This window comes from Arachis hypogaea, chromosome 13 (assembly GCF_003086295.3).
Source record: "Arachis hypogaea cultivar Tifrunner chromosome 13, arahy.Tifrunner.gnm2.J5K5, whole genome shotgun sequence".
Taxonomy (NCBI): Eukaryota; Viridiplantae; Streptophyta; class Magnoliopsida; order Fabales; family Fabaceae; genus Arachis; species Arachis hypogaea.
In genome coordinates, this window is record NC_092048.1 from 134,133,272 (window position 1) to 134,156,480 (window position 23,209).

At 36.4% G+C, this 23,209-nt stretch overlaps 3 protein-coding genes and 1 non-coding gene across 5 annotated transcripts; 2 read left to right on the forward strand and 2 right to left on the reverse strand.

Moving 5' to 3' along the window:
- Positions 1 to 5,683: 5,683 nt before the first annotated feature.
- On the reverse strand, positions 5,684 to 9,579 carry LOC112733794 (uncharacterized). 2 transcript variants are annotated; one of them, XR_011870028.1, is made up of 9 exons: positions 8,733 to 9,579; positions 8,229 to 8,636; positions 7,987 to 8,071; positions 7,380 to 7,476; positions 7,128 to 7,191; positions 6,981 to 7,037; positions 6,718 to 6,857; positions 6,541 to 6,622; positions 5,684 to 6,068 (listed from the first exon to the last, which is right to left on the reverse strand). XR_011870028.1 is itself a non-coding variant. In XM_025782880.3 (9 exons), exons 1-9 carry the CDS (start codon positions 9,423 to 9,425, stop codon positions 5,976 to 5,978), a joined length of 1,617 nt encoding a protein of 538 aa, XP_025638665.1. In that variant the 5' UTR covers positions 9,426 to 9,579; the 3' UTR covers positions 5,684 to 5,975. The 2 variants fall into 2 exon arrangements, 1 of the variants encoding a protein (XP_025638665.1); XM_025782880.3 differs by having other exon boundaries at positions 6,718 to 6,755.
- On the reverse strand, positions 9,549 to 9,630 carry TRNAS-AGA (transfer RNA serine (anticodon AGA)). Its single transcript has one exon. It is a non-coding gene; the product is annotated as a tRNA-Ser (tRNA).
- A 209-nt stretch (positions 9,631 to 9,839) lies between these two features.
- Positions 9,840 to 13,425, forward strand: LOC112733795 (protein DJ-1 homolog D). Its single transcript, XM_025782882.3, has 5 exons — positions 9,840 to 10,333; positions 10,403 to 10,519; positions 10,915 to 11,355; positions 11,503 to 11,865; positions 12,927 to 13,425. The coding sequence occupies exons 1-5, from the start codon at positions 10,280 to 10,282 to the stop codon at positions 13,113 to 13,115; spliced, it is 1,164 nt and encodes a 387-aa protein (XP_025638667.1). The 5' UTR covers positions 9,840 to 10,279; the 3' UTR covers positions 13,116 to 13,425.
- Positions 13,426 to 17,239: 3,814 nt separating this feature from the next.
- LOC140178024 (protein FAR-RED ELONGATED HYPOCOTYL 3-like) lies at positions 17,240 to 18,468 on the forward strand. Its single transcript, XM_072212670.1, has 2 exons — positions 17,240 to 18,140; positions 18,228 to 18,468. Exons 1-2 carry the CDS (start codon positions 17,268 to 17,270, stop codon positions 18,342 to 18,344), a joined length of 990 nt encoding a protein of 329 aa, XP_072068771.1. The 5' UTR covers positions 17,240 to 17,267; the 3' UTR covers positions 18,345 to 18,468.
- Positions 18,469 to 23,209: the final 4,741 nt, after the last annotated feature.

The window sequence follows — 23,209 nt, forward strand, 5'->3', positions numbered from 1 at the left end:
TTAGCCACATTAGACCTCCATGGAATTGAGAGCTTCCTCTATTGTCTTGATAGCCACACTTCTGTGTTTTAACTCATCTAAGGCAGACCAAGCATTAGGAGATGACACCTGGCTGATCCTGGTCGAATTTGATGCGGCAGGACTACATAACCTACAATCATTAATGGTCACAAAATGTTAGATAAAACTAAAGTGTTTACCTTTTTGCTAAATCAAAACATATAGAAGATCTACAACACTAACTTGCTCTTGAATTGGATGATTTCTGTTAATTCGGGATTAATATGGACCTTCGAGATTTCAAAGTTGCTTTGCACCGATGTTTTTCCATTCCACCTTATTGCCTTAAAATATTGCAGCACAACAATAAGTGGTTCAGCTCTCTCCTCTTCAAGGTGCGGTAGGAGATGGTCAACCAAGTCACCAAACAAAATGCAATTAATCCTATTGTTTCTGAGTATAACACAACCAAGGATAAGGTTCTGTCACCATAACTTGTCAAGAAAACAATTTTAACTTAAACCTTTAAATGTATATATAATACATACTCGAGGTCTTGAAGGATGATAACCAATCGCTTAGTCTCCTTCCCTTTGCTAGTGATTAAGTCCCTAGGATCTTCCTTACAAATAACCTCTCCAATCAGATCTACACTTGTTAATAATGGTATTAGCTTCTGTGGAACATAAACCCAAACTTTTTTAAATGCATAATCTATGCTATAAGTATATATGATACTCACCAAACATTTCAGAATCTGGTAATTTGTCAGCAATTAGAAGATCCACATAGGACTTAAGGCAGAAAGCCTCAAGGGGAAAGCTTGGCTTCTTAACATGATTGACCAAAGTCCTCTGGAAGAATGTCAATACCATCCTACTCACACCATTCTTAAGGCAGAAATCCTCAAGGGGAAAGCTTGGCTTCTTAACATGATTGACCAAAGTCCTCTGGGAGAATATCAATACCATCCTACTCACACCATTCTTCTCCTTATACTTGTGGTCGAACACAATAAAATTAGTCATTGTGTACATCTGAAACTCAAAAATGGCACCACGCCATTTTTTTTACCAACCCCCGGGGAATAGTGCAATGGATTCTACCACTTTGTTTAGCATTACAAATAGATTTGTCTATTTCATGTATCACACTACTATAAAAATATCAACAGTAAATAGAAAGAATACATATTTCAGTGTGAGAATGATACTTTTGCATCTTGGAGAATCATTTCAATCGACCCAATCTCTTTCTCATTGTATTTGCTTGGAACCTCCCATATCCTAACAACATACACTTCGAAATGCCATTGAAGCTTTTTTGGATTCACATCAGTTACTAAATCAAATTTCTCTTCCATTTTTTTCAAGTTCTGCATGAAGTTGATGGGGAGAAAGTGATAAGGAGAGATAACTTTTATAAAATGCTTATTTCTCAATGTGTAGGACTAGCTATTTAAATAGTATCTTGAAAAAGTTGATGTGCCATTTTTTTTCTTTTATAAAATATTTACTTTGAATAATTTAAATAGGTTATACTCATTTTGCTTGTAAAATATTTACTATCCAAATACATGACTCTATTACTTGTTTTCTCTTGCTGTCATTTGGCAACTAAATAGCTATACACTTGTCATGTACAGAAGTTATACACTTGTCAAACAAAGAAACATGCACTAGTTGCTTATTATATATTAATAGATATTGTAATCCAGTTAGAGGTCATGGATTTGTTTAATAGAATTAGGAGAAATGTTAGAGAACACAAGAATTTATTATTTTTTATTATTATTTTTAGATATTAATTTATTTTTTTTAATTTAGTAATATAATAATATATTTTAATTTGTATTTTTTGATAATTGATGGTAAAAAAATAAATTGTAATGATTTTTTAGTATTTTTTTTTATAGAAAGTTAAAAATTTACTTTTGAGTTAAATATTTTTATTTTTATTAATGTGATAATATATTTATTATATTATGTTTTTTGCAAAATTTTATTATATGATAGAATAAAGAGTAATTATTTAAATCAGTGTAAAAAAATTTTAAATTGAATATTTTAGTTTCCAAAAAAATTAATAGAGAGATATTTTTAATGTTTGTCTCTATCAGACATAACAATTTTTTATCAATTTTTCGGCATGATTCACTAACGAAGAATGCTAAGTTGGCAGGTAATTAAATTCACACGGCCGTTAAGTGTCTACGTGTACATAAAGGACAAACTAGCCACTTAAACCATCACCACTGCTTCTACATCCTTTTCTCCGTCTTCTCGTCTTTTTTCTTCCTCCTCCTTTCTTCTTATTTTCCTTTCATAGTTAGACCCAGCCACACCACCATTACCGCCTCATTTTCCCTCATTATTCGCCTCTTCTACTGTGAAATCTCATATCTGACACCGTCATCATCACAACTCTTCCATAACACACAATAAGAACGCTTCTTCTGTCGCCCTCCTCTGTCACTCAACAACAACAGCTCCTTTGACATTCTATGTTCTGTCTTTTGTCAGCTCAATCACCAATCATGCCATAACGTATTCAGTCCAATGCCTTTTTCTTGCGATTCCGAGATAGCGCTTTGTGACAAAAATCTGTCAAGAGTATGGAACCATAGCGTAGGCGAAGCTGCTGCATGGAGAGAACATAGGGGTGCGTGAACGCCACGTGAAGTCGCGGAGGTTGAGGTGAAAGGTAGCAAAGGAAGGGGAAAGGTGGTCGCTAGGAAAGAGCGTATGCCAAAGAGGGATCCGCCAAGGACGTAAAGGTGGTGCCGGTGGGAGGGGCTGTCGCAAAGTTACAGAGACGATAAACCTAAGTGTTGTAGGACATGGGTGAAAGAGGGCGCCATGTGTGGTTCTTTGGGTTTAAGAAAAAGAGGGAAGCGATGGATAGGTCCTGCAAGAAGATGCAAAGGAGGTGGTTGTGGCGGTAGTGGAAGAGAGTAGAGAAAAAGATATTAAGGAGAGGAAACGGTTCCATGAGAGTTGAAGAAATGTTGCATTTTGCTCCGTGTTTCACCACTGCTCAAGGACTGTTTTGTCCTTCTCGCACACGTGAACCTTTAACTATCACGTGTGCGAGTTAATGTGCCAATTCAATAATTTCTATTAGCAAGTCATGCTGAAAATTGGACTAAAGTGACAATCGTTAGAAATTGATATATGTATTAATTTTTTTTTAAAGACTAAAATGTCCACTTTTATCATTTATATTCATAAATGTTCAGAATACTAACAAATCCACTTACAAAAAATAAAAAAGACTTTATATCTATAAAAAATAGATTTTGATAGACAAAAACTATCCAAACCTTAAAATTTTTTTCAAAATTCCTAAATTTTCCTTTCTAATTTAATTTATCACGCTCCAAATCCCAACCCTCAATCCTTCACCATTATACTAATTTACAACTTTTTACCACCACCATTCAAATCTTTTCCGTACGTCCAACACTCAACGCCAGCTAACGTCGTCGTTGTCGCCATCGCTGTCGCCACCCTCCACTACCGCCGCTGTGTTATTGATTACTCTGCACTCTCTAGATCCTTCCCTAGTAAACCAATTGCTCTTGTTGCGTTTTGCTATCCTTTTAGCGTTGGTGTTACTTAGGCATTTTCTAACCAAACGACAAAGAATGATGGAGGAGGACCTTGAATTCACTTTTCTCTTTCTCTTGAGTTTTAAGTTTGAATTTTTAATATATGTTTCTATGTTCTCCTATAAATTTGCTCGTAAAACTAATAGTCCTTTTAACCAATTTGTAAAATGAACTTGAAGGAGTTTCCTCCATGCTTGGTCAAACGCGGCAATGGATTACAAAGCAAATGTCGCAAACAACAAGAGTTATGTTTCATCATTTGGAAAATTGTCTCTCTCTTCTCTTGATTTACCAATGGAAGGTGGATATAAGCACAAAGAAGTGGGGTGAAAAAAGAGAGCTGATGGTAGTGGTCATGGTGACGACGGCGGTAGTGCGATAATAGTAGTGATAAAGGGTTGGAGATTGTGATAGTGTTGGTTTAGGAGAATTAGGAATAAGATAGAATAGGTTAAAAAGATACTTAAGGGATTTTGGATAATTTTATTGATTGAACTCATTGAAGTGAATTTTTTATGAATATAAAATTAATTTTGTTTTTCTATAGATAAATTTGTTAGATTTTGAATATTTATGATAAAAATGATAATTTATTCTCTATGGTAATATAAACTTTTTAAAATTAGAATTCTTCCATAATATTATGAATTTTATTTATTTATTTATTTTAAAGGTGAGTTTAGTAGCTATCAGTCTATTAATCTATTGAAGGTAGTATATTTTGGGATAAAAAATATTATTAGTCTATTAAAATTAGTTATTAAAATTAGTTATTATGTATTTATATACATATTTAATTTATTTTTTTATATATATTTTATATTAATAATTAATTTTAATAGTTAATTTAGATATACTCTTAAACATGATTGTTCGTGGAATTGGGGTAAGATATGTTAAGGTTAGTAACTGTAGGCGAAACAAGTGATGTTCATTATCCATGCTAGTTGGAATTGGTTGCTGCTGCTGTTCTTACATTGTGATTGTCCAACTAGGTTTAGAGCAAGATGGACCATCTAACTATTTCATGTTGGTGTGATTCAATTTATTTAAAAGCAAATGAATTCTTCTTCTCGTATTGAATCATGCGATATGTAAGCTATGAAGTTTAGCCATTGATAGTGGTGTATTTGTGGAGCTGAGCATTTCCGTTATTATTGAAAATTTGAAATTCCGTTGACTGAAATTGGTCTCTCATAATAGATGAGGAAAATCCTAAGCACATTCTTGGAAGGACATCAATATTTACTTGTAGGGATTTATGCTCAAGCACTAAGACGGTTTCAGAAGCTCCAGTTTGTGAATAACTTGCGTTGGTTTCGATAAGGATTACAGTCCTCCATATGAAAAGGGGACATTTATGAACCATTGACTGGAGATATCATTGCTTTCACTGATTTGGGGCCTGCATGCATAGATGATTTGAAGAGACCTGGAAAATCCTGTTATTGCTTTAAGTAGAAGGGCCAAACAAGACTGGTTTATTTTTGACTTTACAAATATCTTATCTACCTTTCAAGATTACTGTTTGTTGTATCTTGTATGATATTGAAAAATTGAATTAATACATTTACATGCTATTGTTATTGTTGCTGCTGCATCTTCTTAGACGTTGGAGAAAATTGTTTAGTGTTAGTCACTTTCTCTAGTGAAAGTTGCAGTATTGATGCATCAAATCTTGGTGCTGTCATCCGCTCTTTTGATTTGAATAAGTCACAAGAGGGAGTTTTAAGTTGTCTAGTTGCAAGGGAATGTTTTTGTGTGGAAATACAAAAATAGTTGGTTCATTATTATTTTCCCTCTTCAAACGGAAATGCAGAACGTTTATGCCAATTAGTGGTTAGTATAGTAGAGGGTTAAATAATAAGAGAATGACTCCTATCAAGATTAAAATCTATACCATTAGATTACCTTAATGCATGACAAACCAAGTTCAATCAAGTGCATCATAGCATTGTCCTCAATTATGTATGTCAATATATAAAATATGCAAGATTTTTTAAGTACGTGAGAATCAAAGCATTCCCATTTTCAGGATGATATAGTCATATTAATGTATACAAAATATAAATCTTTATGAAATTCAGCATGTTTGATCATTAAGTAATGTATAATGTCACATGATAGAATATTTGAATTGATAGTATTAAGAATGTACACACTATACAGAAATCATTCTTCGAACAACTAAATCCCTTCCATCTATATATTAAAGCAGTTTGGCAAAAATGGTCCATCACTACGATCTCAACAGCATAACATGCAAATTAGAGCTCTTTCGGCGCTACTCTACCTAGTCTATTCCTCTTGGTAGAAAAATAACAGATTCTATACGCATACAAGGTCACTCTGACAAGTCTTACACTTATTCTAATGCTGATATGAACTTCTGAATTTTGGTTTGTGCTCGTTCCTTCTCTTCTGGTCCATCAAGATCACCAATATTATCATGATATTCCTGAACCATGCAATTGAATTTTCAATCGATTAGAGCCTCAGCTATCTCATTTGAAGAATAATGGAGTTGTAGGGGTAATTTAAGGGATTATAGTATTCAAGCACATCATGAATAGGGATACTAAGCATGCTCAATTTTGGGAAAAGGGAACATAACTAAATTGCCAAAAGAACAGTGAAACTATGACAGCTTAAGTACATACAAAGACTCTTGAATCAAACTTTTTCTTAAAGGGAACACAAAAATATCATTTGGTTTTTAAAGTCACTAAATAAGAGATGCCCCAATACATAAAAAGACATAAATGGCAAGATATTAAAAGCTGATTTTATGCTTGGGCATAGGAACCCATTAATGTATGGTCACTATAGAAACCAAAACTTTTTTCAATAATAATAATAATAATAATAGTAATAACATAAAATAACTTCAAAATCAACATTTTAAAACATTATCAATAGAGGATAAATACCTGAAGTATATCCTTGAGATGGTTCTTACTAAGTTTGTTTTGCTTCAGTAGTAGTTCAATTCTTCCTCTCATTTGCGGGTGCCTGACCAGAAAGTATTTGATAGAGACAAGTCAGTTGAAAACATACATACCAGAGCTCATTAATATCCATTAATAAATCTAGGTGAAAATACTTACTCCGAGCACCAAATATGACCCAGAATGACAGCAATCAACTGCAGAATCACACAATCCTCTTGGTAAATTATTGCTACAGTTGTATGAGTACAAATAACAATCTCCAACCATGCTTGATATGAAGCCATAAGAAGACACTACTGCTTTATTAAGCAGTTGTGTAATGTGTATAAGTTGAAAAGACACCAAAATCTAGTGCTAAAATTCTACTGCTAAGTCTCTTATAAGGATATTAAGTGTATAAAAGTGAAACAAAATTTTACCTGAAGAGTATAAAGTCCAGCTTCCAGTTTACGATTGTATTTCTCGTCCTCATCCATCTATGAAACATAGGAAATAGGAATATTAAACTTCTAACCGAAACGGTTTCTTCAATACAGTATCCAGAAGTAGAGTAAACCAGTAACTACCTCCAAGTCATCAAGCTCAACTTCATTCAACCGTTCAGATTCTGCTTTGACTCTATCTGAATATCTGATGGGAAAAATAAAGCCAGGATGCTCAAATGAAAATATAAATTATTAAGACAACCAGCACAACTGTTACAGCTGTATATTGAAAAGATGTGTACTAACTTCAAGCCTGATTACTAGCATAAAACAATGGGCATAAAGTTTGATAATCTTGAAGTTGACAAACAGAAGAGGACATGTCCACCCTACCTCATGTATAGTTCCATTAGCCTGTCTATCTTCTCACACTCATTTTCAACAAATTTACTTAACAATCTTTCTCTCCTAGAACCCCTTAAGATCCCACCTAGCAAAAAATAGAGAGTATTGAAAGTTCAATATCACAAAAGGCAAAGTCCAGTATACATATAACATGCATGTATGAAATTAACTGTTCTACTAAAAATGTAAAAATCTGGTGTCTATTTAATATGCAAAATTGCAAATAACATGGAACAGACTACAATACTAAGGCAACAATGCGGGAGTGGGACATTCAACAATTAACAACTAGGCTTTATCTCATTCGGTAAGACTGGGAACTTCTACACGAGTCAATCAATGCAATTGAGGAAGATTAAAAATTAAACTGTCGATTAAACAATTGATCTGATAACACTCCTCTTTCTTTTTGACATTGATCATGTCAAGGAAAAATGCATAATGCACAGGCATTGCAAAACAGCAGGACAATGGTGTAATTTGACCATTACAGATTTCAAAACCTCAGATAAATTACATGCAAAATGGAAAAGCTATTCACTCCTATATCAAACATCCTAAGTGAACTCCATAGAAACCTCACTTGCCTGCTTACCAAATAATGAAGAAATCAGTGACACAATGCGCTCCTCCAATTCCTCTTGGTACCTTTCTTTCTTGTTCTTTTTATTGACAGGAATCTGAACAACAAAGCACACAACCTGAATTTCAGTCCCATGGACCCCATATTTTACCCATAAGGTAAGCGCAAGAAAGTCAAGTACTAATAAAGTCACAAATTAAAAATGCTATGGTTCTGCAAACAATCAACAGTGGGGAAGGCAATGTAGCACTTGCCTTACCCATAAAAGCTGCAAACGCCGTTTTCAACCCCAAGACATCCACAAACCGTTCACAAGCTGGAGGGTACTTGGTCATTGCAAAATCAAGCGCCCTTATGGCCGACCCATAAGCCAGTTTCTTCTGCTTCATGATGATGATCATCAACTCCACTCCTTCAGCCTTAACAAAACGCTCCTTGTTCTCCAATGGCATCAACAGGCAGCACAAGCAGTCAAACAGATTCTCCAGCATCTCCTCTTCATCAGAGCTCTTGGGGTCCCTGCTCTTGTACATTGCCACCGCCTGCAGCACCACATCCACCCCATTCATTTGCCCCAGCCTCTTTTGGTTTGCCGTGCTGCTCTGCAGCAGAATCGCCAGAATCTCCGATGCATACTGCTTATTCCCATCGAATTCCCTAACCTTACAACATAAACAACCGTTGGAGTTGGCTACAGGGTCGGTTATAGTGTCAATTACGGAGCTCGTGTTAATTTAATTTCACTGTAATAATCATACCTTAATCTTCCCAAGCAGCCACTTCATCAGCTTCGTCTTCTCGCAAACTAACTCTGCCACTGCCGGCTTCACTTCGATCAGATTCTCTATCGTTGCGAGCGTCGCGTAAACTGCGGCAGAATCGTCGGGATCAGAATCGTTGAGCCGATGGAGATTCTGCACCAGGAGCTCGAGAACACTGTTCTCTATCAAAGCATCAACTAAAACCTTAGCCGGTTCATCGTTGTCATCGAGGACATCCTCGTCAGTGAGGTCCTGGAGGAGCTGAACGACGTCGATGGCGATGTCAGTGTTGTCATGGTTGAGGAGGTCGACGATGGAGGGGACGACGTTGAGCGCGACAAGGTCAGGGTAGAGCTCAGGGGCTCCGGCGAGGATCTTCAGTTTCTGAAGCTCCTCGTGGAGGTCCAGTTCCGAATCGGCGAATCGGTCTGGTTGATTCGAGTACTTGAGGCGGGCCTCGATGTTCTCCTTGAGGCGGCGCTCGAAGGCGAGGACAAGCTTCTTTAGGGTTCGGAGGTCGAGGGCTTCCACGGCGTTCTGCGATTTCTCTATTGCTTCGAGAAGGGAGAGATCGACGTTGTTGTCAGCGACAGTGCCGTTGGACGTTAACGCGGGTGGTGGTTGTGGCGGTGAAATGGCGTCGTCGTACTTGCGTTTGGAGGAGTGGTTGCGCGTGTTTGCTGGCTCCATTGTTGTTTACGGAGCTGAGGTATGGGACTGTGAACTGAAAAGGTGAAAACTGAAAACCCTAACCTTATGCAAGTAATGGTCCTAAGCTTGGTCTGCAAACAATTGTTGCAAAAAGAAATAAAACGTGAACGGCAGGATTCGAACCTGCGCGGGCAAAGCCCACATGATTTCTAGTCATGCCCGATAACCACTCCGGCACGTTCACTTTGTTATTTAATCAAAAGAAACATTTTTATTATCTAACATTAAAAACCCTAATGATTTCTGATAAATAATTTTAATACAGCCAAAGACAAGAAGATGCGGCTGCAAATTCAGATAAGTCCAGAGATTTCGAATCTGTTTTACATGTGGTGATATCCACACCGTTTACTCGATCTGTTGATATCCATTTGTCCCACTCCATGTGCATATATCTCAGGTCGCAACAATCTTATTAGATTAAGTTTACAGAAAAGAGTCCCTTCATAATTTATAAACCTCAATTTGTTTACTTCACTTAATTAGTTTAATTTTCACCTTGATGAATTTCTATTGACAATCTATCATCACCTGATGGATAATAATATAAATTATTTTTATTTTTTGACATTTTTGAAATGATCCATTTGTCAATTTAATATTTTAAAAACATTTTTAACATTTTTAGTTTTGCTGGCACCGCTAGCTAAAAACGTGGACCCTTGAAATTATCGGCCAAATCGTGCGTTCTATCAGTTTCGAGTCGAGTTTCAACTCAAGCATATATAAAAGCAGCACATACAAAGCATGACACTCTCCAAACTCCAAAGCTTGAAGCTTTACTCAAAATATTATATACTGTCTGGTCTGTAGCTCTTATCTGATTAGCAGGCATGGCTTCCAAACGGGTTCTGCTGCTTTGTGGTGACTACATGGAAGACTATGAAGTAAGCTTCTTATCATCGTCATCTTCCTTCACTCACTTACGTGTCATTCTCAGTTCTTTATGAATGCAGGCCATGGTCCCCTTCCAAGCGCTGCAAGCCTATGGTCTAACCGTCGACGCCGTTTGTCCTGGCAAGAAAGCCGGAGATGTTTGCCGGACCGCAGTTCACCAGCTCTCCGGTCACCAGGTCTCTCTCTATCTCTCTTGCTATTTATGTTCTTGCGTCCTGTTTCACTTCAAAAATATGTGATTGGGGTTTCTGTTTGGATTTGATTTGGGATTCAACTCTTATGATTAGAATTTATTGCTGATGATTAAGGTTCTAGTTTTAATTGATTGCCTATTAAGCTGCCGTGTTTAGGAGAGGCGAAGGGATGAGTTTATAAGAATGAGATTGCAGCTTAGAATACCCGCAACTGAAAGGGGTTTTTTTGCATGTGAAGATTCTGTACAGTATTTTGAAAATGGATTTCATATTCTTTATGTTTAGATGCAAAGAGGTTTTGTTTATGAATCCAATTATTGAGCTTTGCATGTAGAGTTTTCATGTTGTTGAGGGTGTTACATATTGGCTGGTTTCAGACTTATTCTGAGACACGTGGTCACAATTTCGCCCTCAATGCAACGTTTGCTGAAATTGATGCTGCAAACTATGACGGGCTGCTGTTACCGGGTGGAAGAGCGCCAGAGTATCTTGCTCATGATCCTCTTGTTGTAGCACTGGTGATCAAGTTTTTCAGTTCTGGAAAAGCACTTGCTTCCATTTGCCACGGACAGTTGATTCTGGCGGCTGCAGGTGTAGCTAAAGATCGCAAGTGCACCGCTTTTCCTCCTGTTAAACCGGCATTGGTTGCCTCCGGTGCTCATTGGGTTGAACCAGACACCATGGCAGCAACAGTGGTGGATGGTAATCTCATTACTGCCGCCACGTATGAAGGGCACCCTGAATTTATTCAGCACTTTGTGAAGGCACTAGGAGGCAACATAAGTGGCTCCAACAAAAAAATCCTCTTTCTTTGTGGGGTACGTTCAAATGATTTTCAGGCACACAACTAACAGGGACTTAGTACTAAGGGTTTTAGGTCTTCGTGTTTCATACAGTAAACATTTCATCTTTATTTGTAATATTGATGAAGATATGTTTTAACAATTCTAAATTTCTAATTGCAGGATTACATGGAGGATTATGAGGTGACTGTTCCTTTTCAGTCGCTTCAGGCATTAGGGTGCCAAGTTGATGCAGTTTGCCCCAAAAAGAAGACCGGTGAAACTTGCCCAACAGCTATTCATGATTTTGAAGGTGATCAAACTTACAGTGAGAAGCCAGGACATGATTTTGCTTTGAATGCAACCTATGATGATGTGAATGCTTCAAGCTATGATGCTCTAGTCATTCCTGGAGGTCGTGCACCTGAGTATTTGGCACTTAATGAATCTGTCATTGCATTAGTGAAGCATTTTATGGAAAGCAAGAAGCCAGTGGCATCCATCTGCCATGGCCAACAGATTTTAGCTGCTGCAGATGTGCTCAAGGTACTCTCAGATCATGTTTGATATATTTCACACTTGTTTCTCAACGAGCTGTGTAGGCGAAACTTGTGCAGTGTCTACATTGATTTTATTTTCTCAAATTAGCATGATGTAAACTGTTCACATTAATTTGTTGACGCTTTAAACACAATTAAAGTTGGGGAGATAACCTTTTTGCAACTTGTGTGAATAGGTCTTTGTGTGTGCTTAGTGGCATGTATATTGATTTTTAGCAATTCACAATCATGGCACAGCTTGGTTGCACTTCATTTCTGTGTGCTTTTCTCCTTTTTGTGAAAGTCATAACTACGGTTCTCTTTAGTGGATGAGCTACTTCTGAATTTGTTCATATTGGAGGCAGGACTGGATACACTGAGTCACTGATCAATTAGTTACTAAGGTTGCGTTGTGTTTGGTGTAAAAGGTACTAGACTGAGTCATCAGTATTATGTTTAATTTAAAATAAATATGGAGATTGGAGGATAGATTCGGAATTTGAAAAGTTAAATTAAGATATTTTTTAGAAGAAATATTATTAAAGTTTCAATCTCTATCTCCAAAATTTCAGTCCTCTGTGTCCCCACTTTCTGGAAATACTGAAAGGACTGACATTTTGGAAACGGAGATTAAAATTTTAGTCCCAGTCTTTGGCCACCAAACACAATATTGAGTCTCAGTCCTCCAGTCTCAATCTCAGTCCCTCTAACCAAATGCTACCTAATGTACCATTAAAGAAATTAGATGTTAAATAGTAAATACGTAGGGCACTGAACAGATATGTTAACCCAAACAAAGTCTCAGGAAATTGCTTCTTTTGGCTAGTCTCTTGTGATCTACCTATTAACAAATTGGCAAAATCTTTGCTCTCTAGATGCACAAGTAATGGCCTTGTTGGAATGTATTCTACTTCTGCAGAACTTCCACAAAAAAAAAAAGGAAGAAAAAATACCCATTGCTATTATTTTCAAATTTTGCTGGTTAATTTAACCCTGTCTTTATGTGATGCCATTGTATATGGGGTGCATGCCACAAGTTAACAATGAGGGTTTCTGTTGATGCGACAGGGAAGGAGATGCACTGCATATCCGGCAGTGAAGCTGAATGTGGTGCTGGGAGGAGCAATATGGCTGGAGCCTAACCCCATAAGCCGCTGCTTCACCGATGGAAATCTGGTTACCGGGGCAGCATGGCCAGGCCACCCTGAGTTCATTGCTAAGTTGATGGCACTACTTGGTATTCATGTCACTTTCTAATGTGATGTGATCTTTGAAGCTTTGCATATGCACTTCTTGTGTATTAAGGTATTGTATATGATGTGACTTATATGAGGGACTTGTACAAGGCTGGCTGAGAATGAGATCTCGTGTATCTGAATAAAAGTCTATCTTTTATGTGTAGATTTTATTAATATATCTTTGAGCAGGATATCTCCGGTGACAACCATGCAACGATTTCCTGCTACATCTTTCAGTACCAACATGTCTTGTTTTGCAACGATTGTTTCACATGTAAACTAACAGTTTTACCATTTTCTTCTAAATATGACAAATATTTCAATGTGCATAATGTGACCTCAACAATTAGATGGAAATTTTAACAATTTCCAACAATAATGAAATGTCATTTTACCCGACTCATTTTAAAAATGAGAAATACTCTATAGTGTATACATTTTTTTCTAGAGAAATGACATTTATATCATCATTCTTGGTGTATTTTTTCCCATCTATCACTTTAGAGAAAATAAAATAAAATTGTTATGAAATTCCAATTTTGCGAATGTCAGTTTTTTAAGAGTGATATGTATAACAAAAATGTATAAAAAATTGTGTAAATATAATAAAATATAATATAATATTAAGAGAAAAAAAATCCTAAATGGTCCCTAACAATAACATCAAAAAACAAGGCCTCTAGAGAAAAAAAAGCCCTTTTTTGGTTTCTATCTTTTAACTCCGTTAGACAAGTTAGCCCCTCCATTAATAATTTTTCGCTAGAGTTAACTAACTATGAATACGTGGCACGATAAGTTAATGATGTGTCAGTTAAATGCCAACTTGGATGGGTAGATTAATGGGCCATCCAACCTGCCCCCTAAGAATTGTACTAAAAAGAGAAGATTCACTCCTGATGACATAAAAGTCCTCTTTCACTCTCTGGAATTACAGAAAATTCTAATCCTCTGTCTCAAAAAATTCGTTGACGACGCTTCACTTGGAGGAAGAAGTTGGTTCCGATGGAACTATTGACGGCGCCGTAATGGAAGAACTGACTGTTGAGGTAAGCTTCGTTACTCTCTCTGCCAATGCATGTGTATGATCAAATTGAATATATTTTTATTCACATTCTCTGCCATTGAATATGTTTTGAAACCTATGATTTGGAGTATAATTTATATTTAAATTTTGCATGATGGGCTGAATTTATATTTATATTTATATATATATATGCTCTGTATATTTTGACCTTAAAGCTTATGTGTTTTGTTGATGCTTCCATTTTTTATTATTCATAAATTTGCATTTTATTCTACTGCAATGCAATATTGCATTTTATCCATAAGTTTGCTTATTTCTTATTATTCATAAGCTTATTGTGTTTGTTTTGAATCTTATTTGCAATGCAATATTGTGTTTATTTCACCACACACTAGCTAGCACACAAAAATGTTCCATTGGTCATAGATTTTCATTAACTTATTGCATAGTTTTATTTAAATTTTTGCAAGAGTTTAAACATGTATACCTTAAAATCATTTGGTGAATTTTAGATAAGTTGATATATAATTCACATTGACCTGCTTAATTAGACATGACTATTGTTACCTAGATTATTTTTTTATCAATAATAGGCTTACCATTGTAATTATTTTTTTAGTGGGAGTACATAAAGAGTACATAGTATATAAGGTGTAATAACTCAACAAATGTTTTCTAAGGGGATTTTTCATTCTCTTCAACAATGAGAAGAACTTATTTCTCTCCCTCTCTTAATCCCTTCTGGTTCATCAAACCATCAACATCACAGCTTGAACAGTTTAGGGCATAAGATTTTCTTCATGGTGCGGTGAGCGTAGAGAGCAACCAAGTTGTGAATCAATTAAAAAAAACAGAAAAGCTCTGCATACAAGCCCTAATGACTTGTATGGTTTACAAGTTCATTAACAAATAAAACCCCAAAACGCGCTCCAAGGGTTACGTTGTATACACGCGCTATATAGAGATCCCGCGTATATCTAACTACCAAATTTAAAAGATTTGTTTCCTTCTTCGTTTTCGTTATTTGCAGATTTGCTCGTTCTTCTTCTCGCGAAGCTTTCCCTGGTTTCTTCGATCGTTCTTTTCCCCTCCTTTCTCACTCGTTTCTTCTTCCTCATTTACGTTAGTTCCTCTCTCTGTAACTCCAGCTTCGTTTTCTATTTGATTTTTTGTTTTCTGAAATCAAAGTTTGAACTCGTTTTGAAGATAATGGATGATTCAACCTCAGATTGTCAGCTGAATCCAGGCGAAGTGGATTATGAATTTGAATTTAACAAAGTTCTTGAGGTTTGATTTACATAGGATTACTATGAATTTTGTTGCAGTAATTTGTATAGCATTGTGTAGGTGAATAATTCGTGAACATTGAATGTCAAAATAATGCATGAAGATAAATCTGTGGATTGAATGTAATGTATTAGTTTTGATTAATTATCTGGAATTTATAGCAGACGATCAGGTGTAGATCAGAACTTTTTTGGGTGTATTTACAGTTTACTGCTTTTTATGTTATTTTAACTGAGTTGTTGTTGTTCGGGTGTATTATATCAGACATGATTGGGTGTGTTTTTAGTTTTTGACATGGTGTATTCTGCAGCCTGTGTATTTACAATTTATGGCTTTTATTGTCATTTTAGTTGAGTTGTTGCGGTTCGGGTGTATTATATCAGACATGATTGGGTGTATTTTTAGTTTTTGACATGGTGTATTCTGCAGCCTCTCTCTGTTGTTGATGACCAGTTTGTTCCGAAGGTTGGAATGACCTTTACCACCCTTGAAGATGCTGGAAAATTTTACAGGAACTACGCCAAGGCTGCAGGTTTTTCTACAAGAGTTCGGAGCACAAATAGGAAGGGAAACGAGATTAAGAATCAATTGATTACATGTAGCAGAGAGGGAAAATAGAAATCTAAAATATCTCCGATCGAGAAGACTAATCCGACAGCCGGTTTAAACTGTCCTGCAAAAATTTATATACACACATTGAAGGATGTTGGTGCTTGGATCATTTCAAAGGTTGTGTTGGATCATTCACATCCCTGCTGTCCAAGTAAAGCAGAGATGCTCAAACAGCACAGAAAACTAACAATGTCCATTCGTCGTACAATAGAGAATAACGAGGAGGCCGGTATCAGACCAAGCAAAACCTACCAATCATTTGTTGCGGCTACCGGGGGTCACCGCGAGTTAAATTTTATCGAAAAGGATGTGAGGAATTACATTACCAGGGAAGTGCGGAATGTTTCCGAACAAGAAGATGCAAAGGAATTCGGGAAATATTTGTTAAGAATGAAAGAGAAGAATCAGAATTTCTTTTTTGAGCTTGAACTCGAGGAGGATCAATCGATTAAGCTGGCTTTTTGGGCCGATACAAGAAGTAGAGCTGCCTTTGAGTATTTCGGAGACGTTATTTCATTTGACACCACCTACAATACAAACAGGTAACAAACTGCCCCTGTTTATGATGCTAAATTAATGTATTTTTATGAATCCGCAGCAGAGGTGTATATTGACTATTTTTTGGGTGTATACGAAGCATTTGTTGGGTGTATCTAATGATTTTGCATTCTGCACTATGGTAATTTGTTTCAGGTATAATTTGGTTTATGGTTCTTTTGTCGGGGTGAATCACCATGGTCAGTCAACACTTCTCGGATGCTCTTTGATGAAAAACGAAGAAATTGAATCACTCAAATGGTTATTTCAATGTTGGCTTCGTTGCATGGGAGGAAACGCTCCGAAAGGGTTTCTCACCGATCAATGCGCATCAATGAAAAGGGCTTTAGAGGCCTGTATGCCAACAACAATTCACCGTTGGTGTATTTGGCACATCATGAAGAAGATACCAAGCAAATTAAACGGGTACAAGGGACATGTAGATATTGAACAAGAAATGAGCCAAGTTGTTTGGAACTCTCATAGCAAAGACTCATTCGATAGGAATTGGAATGATTTTCTGCTGAATTTTGGTCTTGTGGACAACAAGTGGCTTTCAGGTAATGTTTGTTAAAAATCTGCAGTAGAGATGTAAATTGCATGTTTTTTCGGGTGTATTTTATAGTCTGTGTTTGGGTGTATTCTGCAGATCTGTATGAAGACCGTCATATATGGGTTCCTATCTATCTGGATCACCACTTCTGGGCAGGGATGAGAAGCACACAAAGGAGCGAGAGCATGCATTCATTTTTTAACAAGTTTATCACCCGGAACAGCTCGCTTATTCAGTTCGTCAAACAATACGATAATTGCCTCGGAAGCCAGGAGCAAGCAGAGAGAGAATCAGATGCTGCAGATTTTTATACGGTCATACCGTGTGCAACCAAATCCTCCATTGAAGCTCAGTTTCAAGATGTGTACACTCATCAAAAGTTTAGGGAAGTCCAAGCGCAATTCAGAGGAAAGGCGAATTGCATTACCAGATTAACGAATTCCGCTCTAGGCTATTCAGTATACGAAGTCGGAGAACAAGTTTCCAGCTCAATATTCAACAAGTTTGTGGTTACTTACGACTCAGTTGCAGCCGAGGTAAAATGCCAATGCTTATTATTCGAGTCGAGAGGGATACTGTGTCGTCACACACTAAGCGTGTTAAGCTTTGAACAAGTAAGCCAAGTGTCACCGAGATATATACTGGAACGATGGAGCAATAAGGTAAAGAGGCGACACACACACATCAAGAGCAGCCACGACGAGCCACTGTTGGAGCCAAGAAGCAAGAGGTTTGACCAATTTGTTTTTCGTTCGCAAAATATTTGCGAATTTTTATCCGAATCAGAGGAGCTGACTGCAATTCTGCACCGTGCGTATGATAACGTCATGGCTGAGATGGAATCATTAAAAGCCAAAAGGAAGGGGACATCTTCTTTATCCCACGAAGACGCCAACTTGGAATCCGTTAACGAGCTTCAAAGCCTGCCAAGGATTCGAACAAGAGGACGTCCAAAAAATAGGCTAGGTTCAAAGTTGGACAAACAGATTGCAAATGCCACAAAGAAGAAGAAAACGAAAGTTTTAAGCGAGGTAAAAGTAATGTTCTTTAAATTTGTGGTGATTGAGTTTATTTTTCTCATTAATAGTTTAGCTAATATGTGAGTTTCTTATATTCAGATAAACTTGTTTGATGCTGCATCAGTGGTGCATTCAACTTCCAGCCAATATCAAGGACATGTTATGAATTATCAGTTCAGGGTACCAGGAGCAGGGGATAACTCTTTGGGTGTATAGTTACTGAATATGGGTGTAAAAGCACTGTTCTTTTGGGTGTATTTTTGTGAATTTTCTTGTGATTCACATTCTACATATAGATACATATATATAATATTAGGGTTCAGGGTTTTAGGGTTTACAGGTTAGGGGTAAGGGTTTATGTTTTAAGTGTTTAGGGTTCAGGGATTTAGGCTCAAAGCATCAGGGGGGATAGATTTCAGGGTGTATATTCAACTTTGTTTGGGTGTAAAAAATCGCAGGTTATGGGTGTATATTTGATTTGATATTTTTCTTCATATTATAGTACCTGTAATTCATATATTTTGAATACAGCACAGACAGTTTAACAGCACAGACAGTTTGGGTGTATATTTAAGCAATCTTGGGTGTATATTAAACTTCCGTTGGGTGTAAAAGTTTAGAATTTGTGTTTAGATCTGCCTTGATGTTTTCCTTCATATTTTACCACCTGTAATACAGAGCTTTTGAATACAGCACAGACAGTTTAACTATGGAAAAAAATTTCATTGAATAGAAGTTGTTTATAAATGGCAAATTTTACAGCATTTGTTCAATTTACAAACTAGCTAGCAGTTAGATTACTTAGTTTCTATATCAGTAGAATTTATTTGACAAAATGGACTCAATAATACTGAGGATGGCTTGGACAGTCTTATTGCATTACTCGCTTTAATTGCTTGATCTCTCTCTTTATTCATTTCACTTAACAGTATCTACGAAGCATATTCTACTCTATAGTGGTCCACCTCGTCCTACAATTAAAAAGTATATTCTGTTTAAACAACAATATTAATTCAGTAAAGTAATACAGAGTTATATAGTTTTAAAGACAGTTACCTGTGGCCAATTATCCCATTCATACTTCGCCCTTTTAATGTTTTCGGGCTCAATTAACTCAAGCCACTTCATAACGTAAATAGCACAGTCATAGCTGAAAACGAAGAAAATAAATTACAAATCTCATTTAGGAAAGTTTAATGTTCAGAGTCACAAATTTATACCTTGATTTTTGGCCTGAGATATTAACGTATGTTGGTTTAATTTCCAACTCATTCTCCTTTTTCTTCAGAGGTGCCCCGCCGGCATATGCTCTCATTCTTGAAATTACATATCCCTTAAAAAATAAAATAAATCAGTAATACACCCGAATGAAATACACCCAAAAGAGAATACTTACACCCAAAGCAAAACATACATACACTTTATATTGAATTGAAATACACCTATCTATTAAAATAAAGAACACAGAGCCAACTTACAGTGAATTTATTAAGCTGCTTTCTCTCATTGCTTGGAGCTTTCTTGTGTAGCGGGTCAAGTATATAAAATCTTCGCTTTGTTGTATCAATCACCCATAACCACCAATGGCCTGAGTAGCAAAAGGTGCAAAAATATGAAGGATTGACACATTTCAACAGTGTGTTATTTTATTTGGCATATAAGTAAAGAACGGTACTAACAAATTTTACAAATGAAAACTTACATATCGATGCGAAGTTAATTTATTTTGCATCTATGAAGGGAATAAACATTGGGTAGTCTTCCACCTTGAATTCTTTATTGGTTTAGGTGATATGAATTCCCCGTTTGGGTGCTTCGAAATGACCATGCTCTGCAACAATTGTGAAACAACAAATGAAATACTGAAAATACACCCAAGTGAATACTTTAAATAAATCCAAATGACTACACAACTTACACCCAATTGAACGTAAAAAATACACCCAAATGAATACAAAAACAGACCCGTTGATCAGAGAATATACACCCTAAGGAATACAGAAAATACAGCCAAAATTCGTAGAAGTAACACTTACCACAATATCAGGGGGGAGACAGTATACTTGTTCTTGAAACCTTTTATCATTTTTCTGGTTGAGGATGAGGCACATGGCAGATACAATCTAGAAATATATGCCGAAATCAATTTACATTAATAAACATTGCAGTTAACTTTGGTGTTAAAACATTAATGTTATTCTAATATTACCTCAGATTCTATATAACTTCTTGCCTGGAGCGATGCAAGGTGCATTCTATTCAAAATGTATTTATCTTGGGCAATCAGAGTGCACACGTTGTCAAACTCGTTAGTACTGCCATCTGCGTATGTCTTCACTCGCGTCCCCCAGATGTAGCACTTCTCTTTCATATCACCCGTATTCTGATTTATTCCCACAGGAGTTTCAAACTTCCCAGAACTTTCTCCGCCAGTCTCCTTTTGAATTTGTGGACTTTTACTTTCTTCTTTCGCCGCACTGCTTGCTATTTTTTGTACCAAATCCTCTAATTGTTCTAGCAAATTTGCAGTTTCTGGAGTTTTTGCCCTGTCTGCCTCCTGCGTTGACGCTCCCTCCTGCGTTGCTGCTTCTTCTTGGCTTGAATCAGTGAAGCCAAGGCTGAATGATGGCATTGGATCTGTTTTAGGAACATACGATGCTGTCCGTGCCATCATCATCAGGGCAGCAGCATCTTTTGCGGCTGGATAACTGCATGATCATGTATAACGTATTATAAGAGTAAGAATATACGGATGATAAGCAAAGATTGATTTTAGTCTGATGAACTTACCTTTTAGATGGAGCTGGGGGAAGCGTGGGTGTGCTTTCTTCAAGTTTTTGGGGGGGGGGTTCAGGAGTGCTGCACGGCACATAAAATTAATCATGACATAAAAAAAACTATTCAGGAACAATATACACCCAAACTGTAACCCAATATACACCCATACATTGATTTTACTCTAATGAACTTACCTTTTAGATGGAGCTGGGGGAAATGTGGCTGTGCTTTCTTCAAGTTATTGGGGGGTTCAGGAGTGCTGCATGGCACATCAAATTAATCACGACGAAAAAAAACTATTCAGGAACAATATATACCCAAACTGTAACCCAATATACACCCGAACTGTAACCCAATATACACCCAAACTCAAAACAAATATACACCCAATACTATTTCTTACGTTTTTGTAGTTCCTTCAATTTGTAGCAGAGGGGTTGGTTGAAATTCTGTCTCAGGTGTTTCTTCAAATTCCGGCACGGTGGTTGTTTGGGACACTGGCACGAAAACTTGAATCGGAACTCTAAACAAGAAGAAAAATGAAAGGTTAACAACGCCTTTGAAAATAATAAGGTTATAAGATTGAAATATTCTTGAAAAACTCACATTGCAAGCGCTTCCGACGGTGTCTCTTCCCTCACAATCATTATATTCGAATCAGCCGGCTCACTGGCTGACTCTTGAACCAGACTCGACCTAAAATACACCCAAAGAGAGTCAAAAAATACACCCGAACAATTCAAAAGGAAGACAGGCTTTGTTTTTTAAGAACTTACATACTTGCAGTTTTTGCTTTTTTTTCCTGCCTTTTTTTTCTCGAATAAAATAATAAAGGGCTTTTTTTCTAAAAAAATATATACAGAATTAGAAGTAGAAGGTAATAAAAGAACAGAAGTAACGGTTATTTGAAAGAGAAATTACATGCTCTCTGCAGGCCTATTTACACTACTTTGTTCTGTGTGTCCTTGAGAGGAAGGATCATCACTTCCCAAGTTCACGTCCGGTATTCTAAATAGATTTCATGTTATTCAGACAAAATATGATACACGTAAATCATGATAAAAAGATTTTATTAAATAAAGCTTCTTACGTTTCAGAGGAGACATAGTGACCTTCTGTCGATCGCATGTCAGCTTCCTTCTCCCTGCGAAACAAGAAACAATTATTAGCAAAGAAAACACACTAAAATCTGAAATATACACCCCAACAAGACATACCGCTCTGCAGCAGATTTTTCATTGTTTTCTCTTAACAATTCATCTAGATCTTCACTTCCTATTTCATATCTCTCACTGCATTCATAAAAGAAGATGTTAACAAAAATAATTATGATGATAGATGGTAATATAGCTTACGAAGTACTGTACCCATCATAGGATTGATCTTCTTCAAGAGATGAATGCTCAATAACAACCTTTTTCTTTTTGGATTGTGTTCTGGGTGGAAAAAATAAGTATGAATCAGAAATAAAAAATTAATTTTATCACAGAATATTATCCAAAGAAGTGCTTACTTTTTTGGTGTTCTTTGTGTCTTTTTCTTTTTTTTTTTTTGCTTCTTCACCGGTGATGATTCTTCGCTTCTATACGTTAATAAGAGACACTTCAGTTAATACACGAAATCTTGATAATTAAGCCAAGAGAAAGGAGTAATAATTTTAGAACATTACTCATCAGTTGATTCAGATTCTGAATCAGAATCAAAATCCTCTTGACTCTTCTTCCTTTTTTTGGAGACCATTCTGGAAGGCAAACAATCATTATTTAGAACATACTAAAGATATAAAATACACCCAAATGAATGCACAAGATACAACCAACTGAATGGACAATATACACCCAACACAAAAAATGAAATACACTCAACTTAATAAACAACATACACCCAAGTTGATAAACAAAATACACCCAAATGGTTTCACAAAATACACCCAACTCGATAAAGAAAATACACCCAAGTATGGTACTTACTTTTTTCCTTTTTTGCTGGGTTGTTTTCTTGGTGAATCCTCTGAATCTTCTTGAGTCTCAGACTCAGAGGTAGAACTGTCACTATCAGTTGTTTCTGTCTCCGAAGACGATGTTGAACTTGCCTTCCTTTTTTTATTTTTTTTATTTCTTTTTTTTTCTCTATTTTTTTCATTTTCTCACTTGTTTGCGCCATCTTTACAATCCCCTGAAACATTAGAAATTTTAGTTAGCAGCATTCAGGTAAATAAAATACACCCAACATATTATGTTCACTTACCAAATTTTCCTCTATTTCCGCACTCATTCTTTCGTCCAACTGCTCCTTACTCTAGT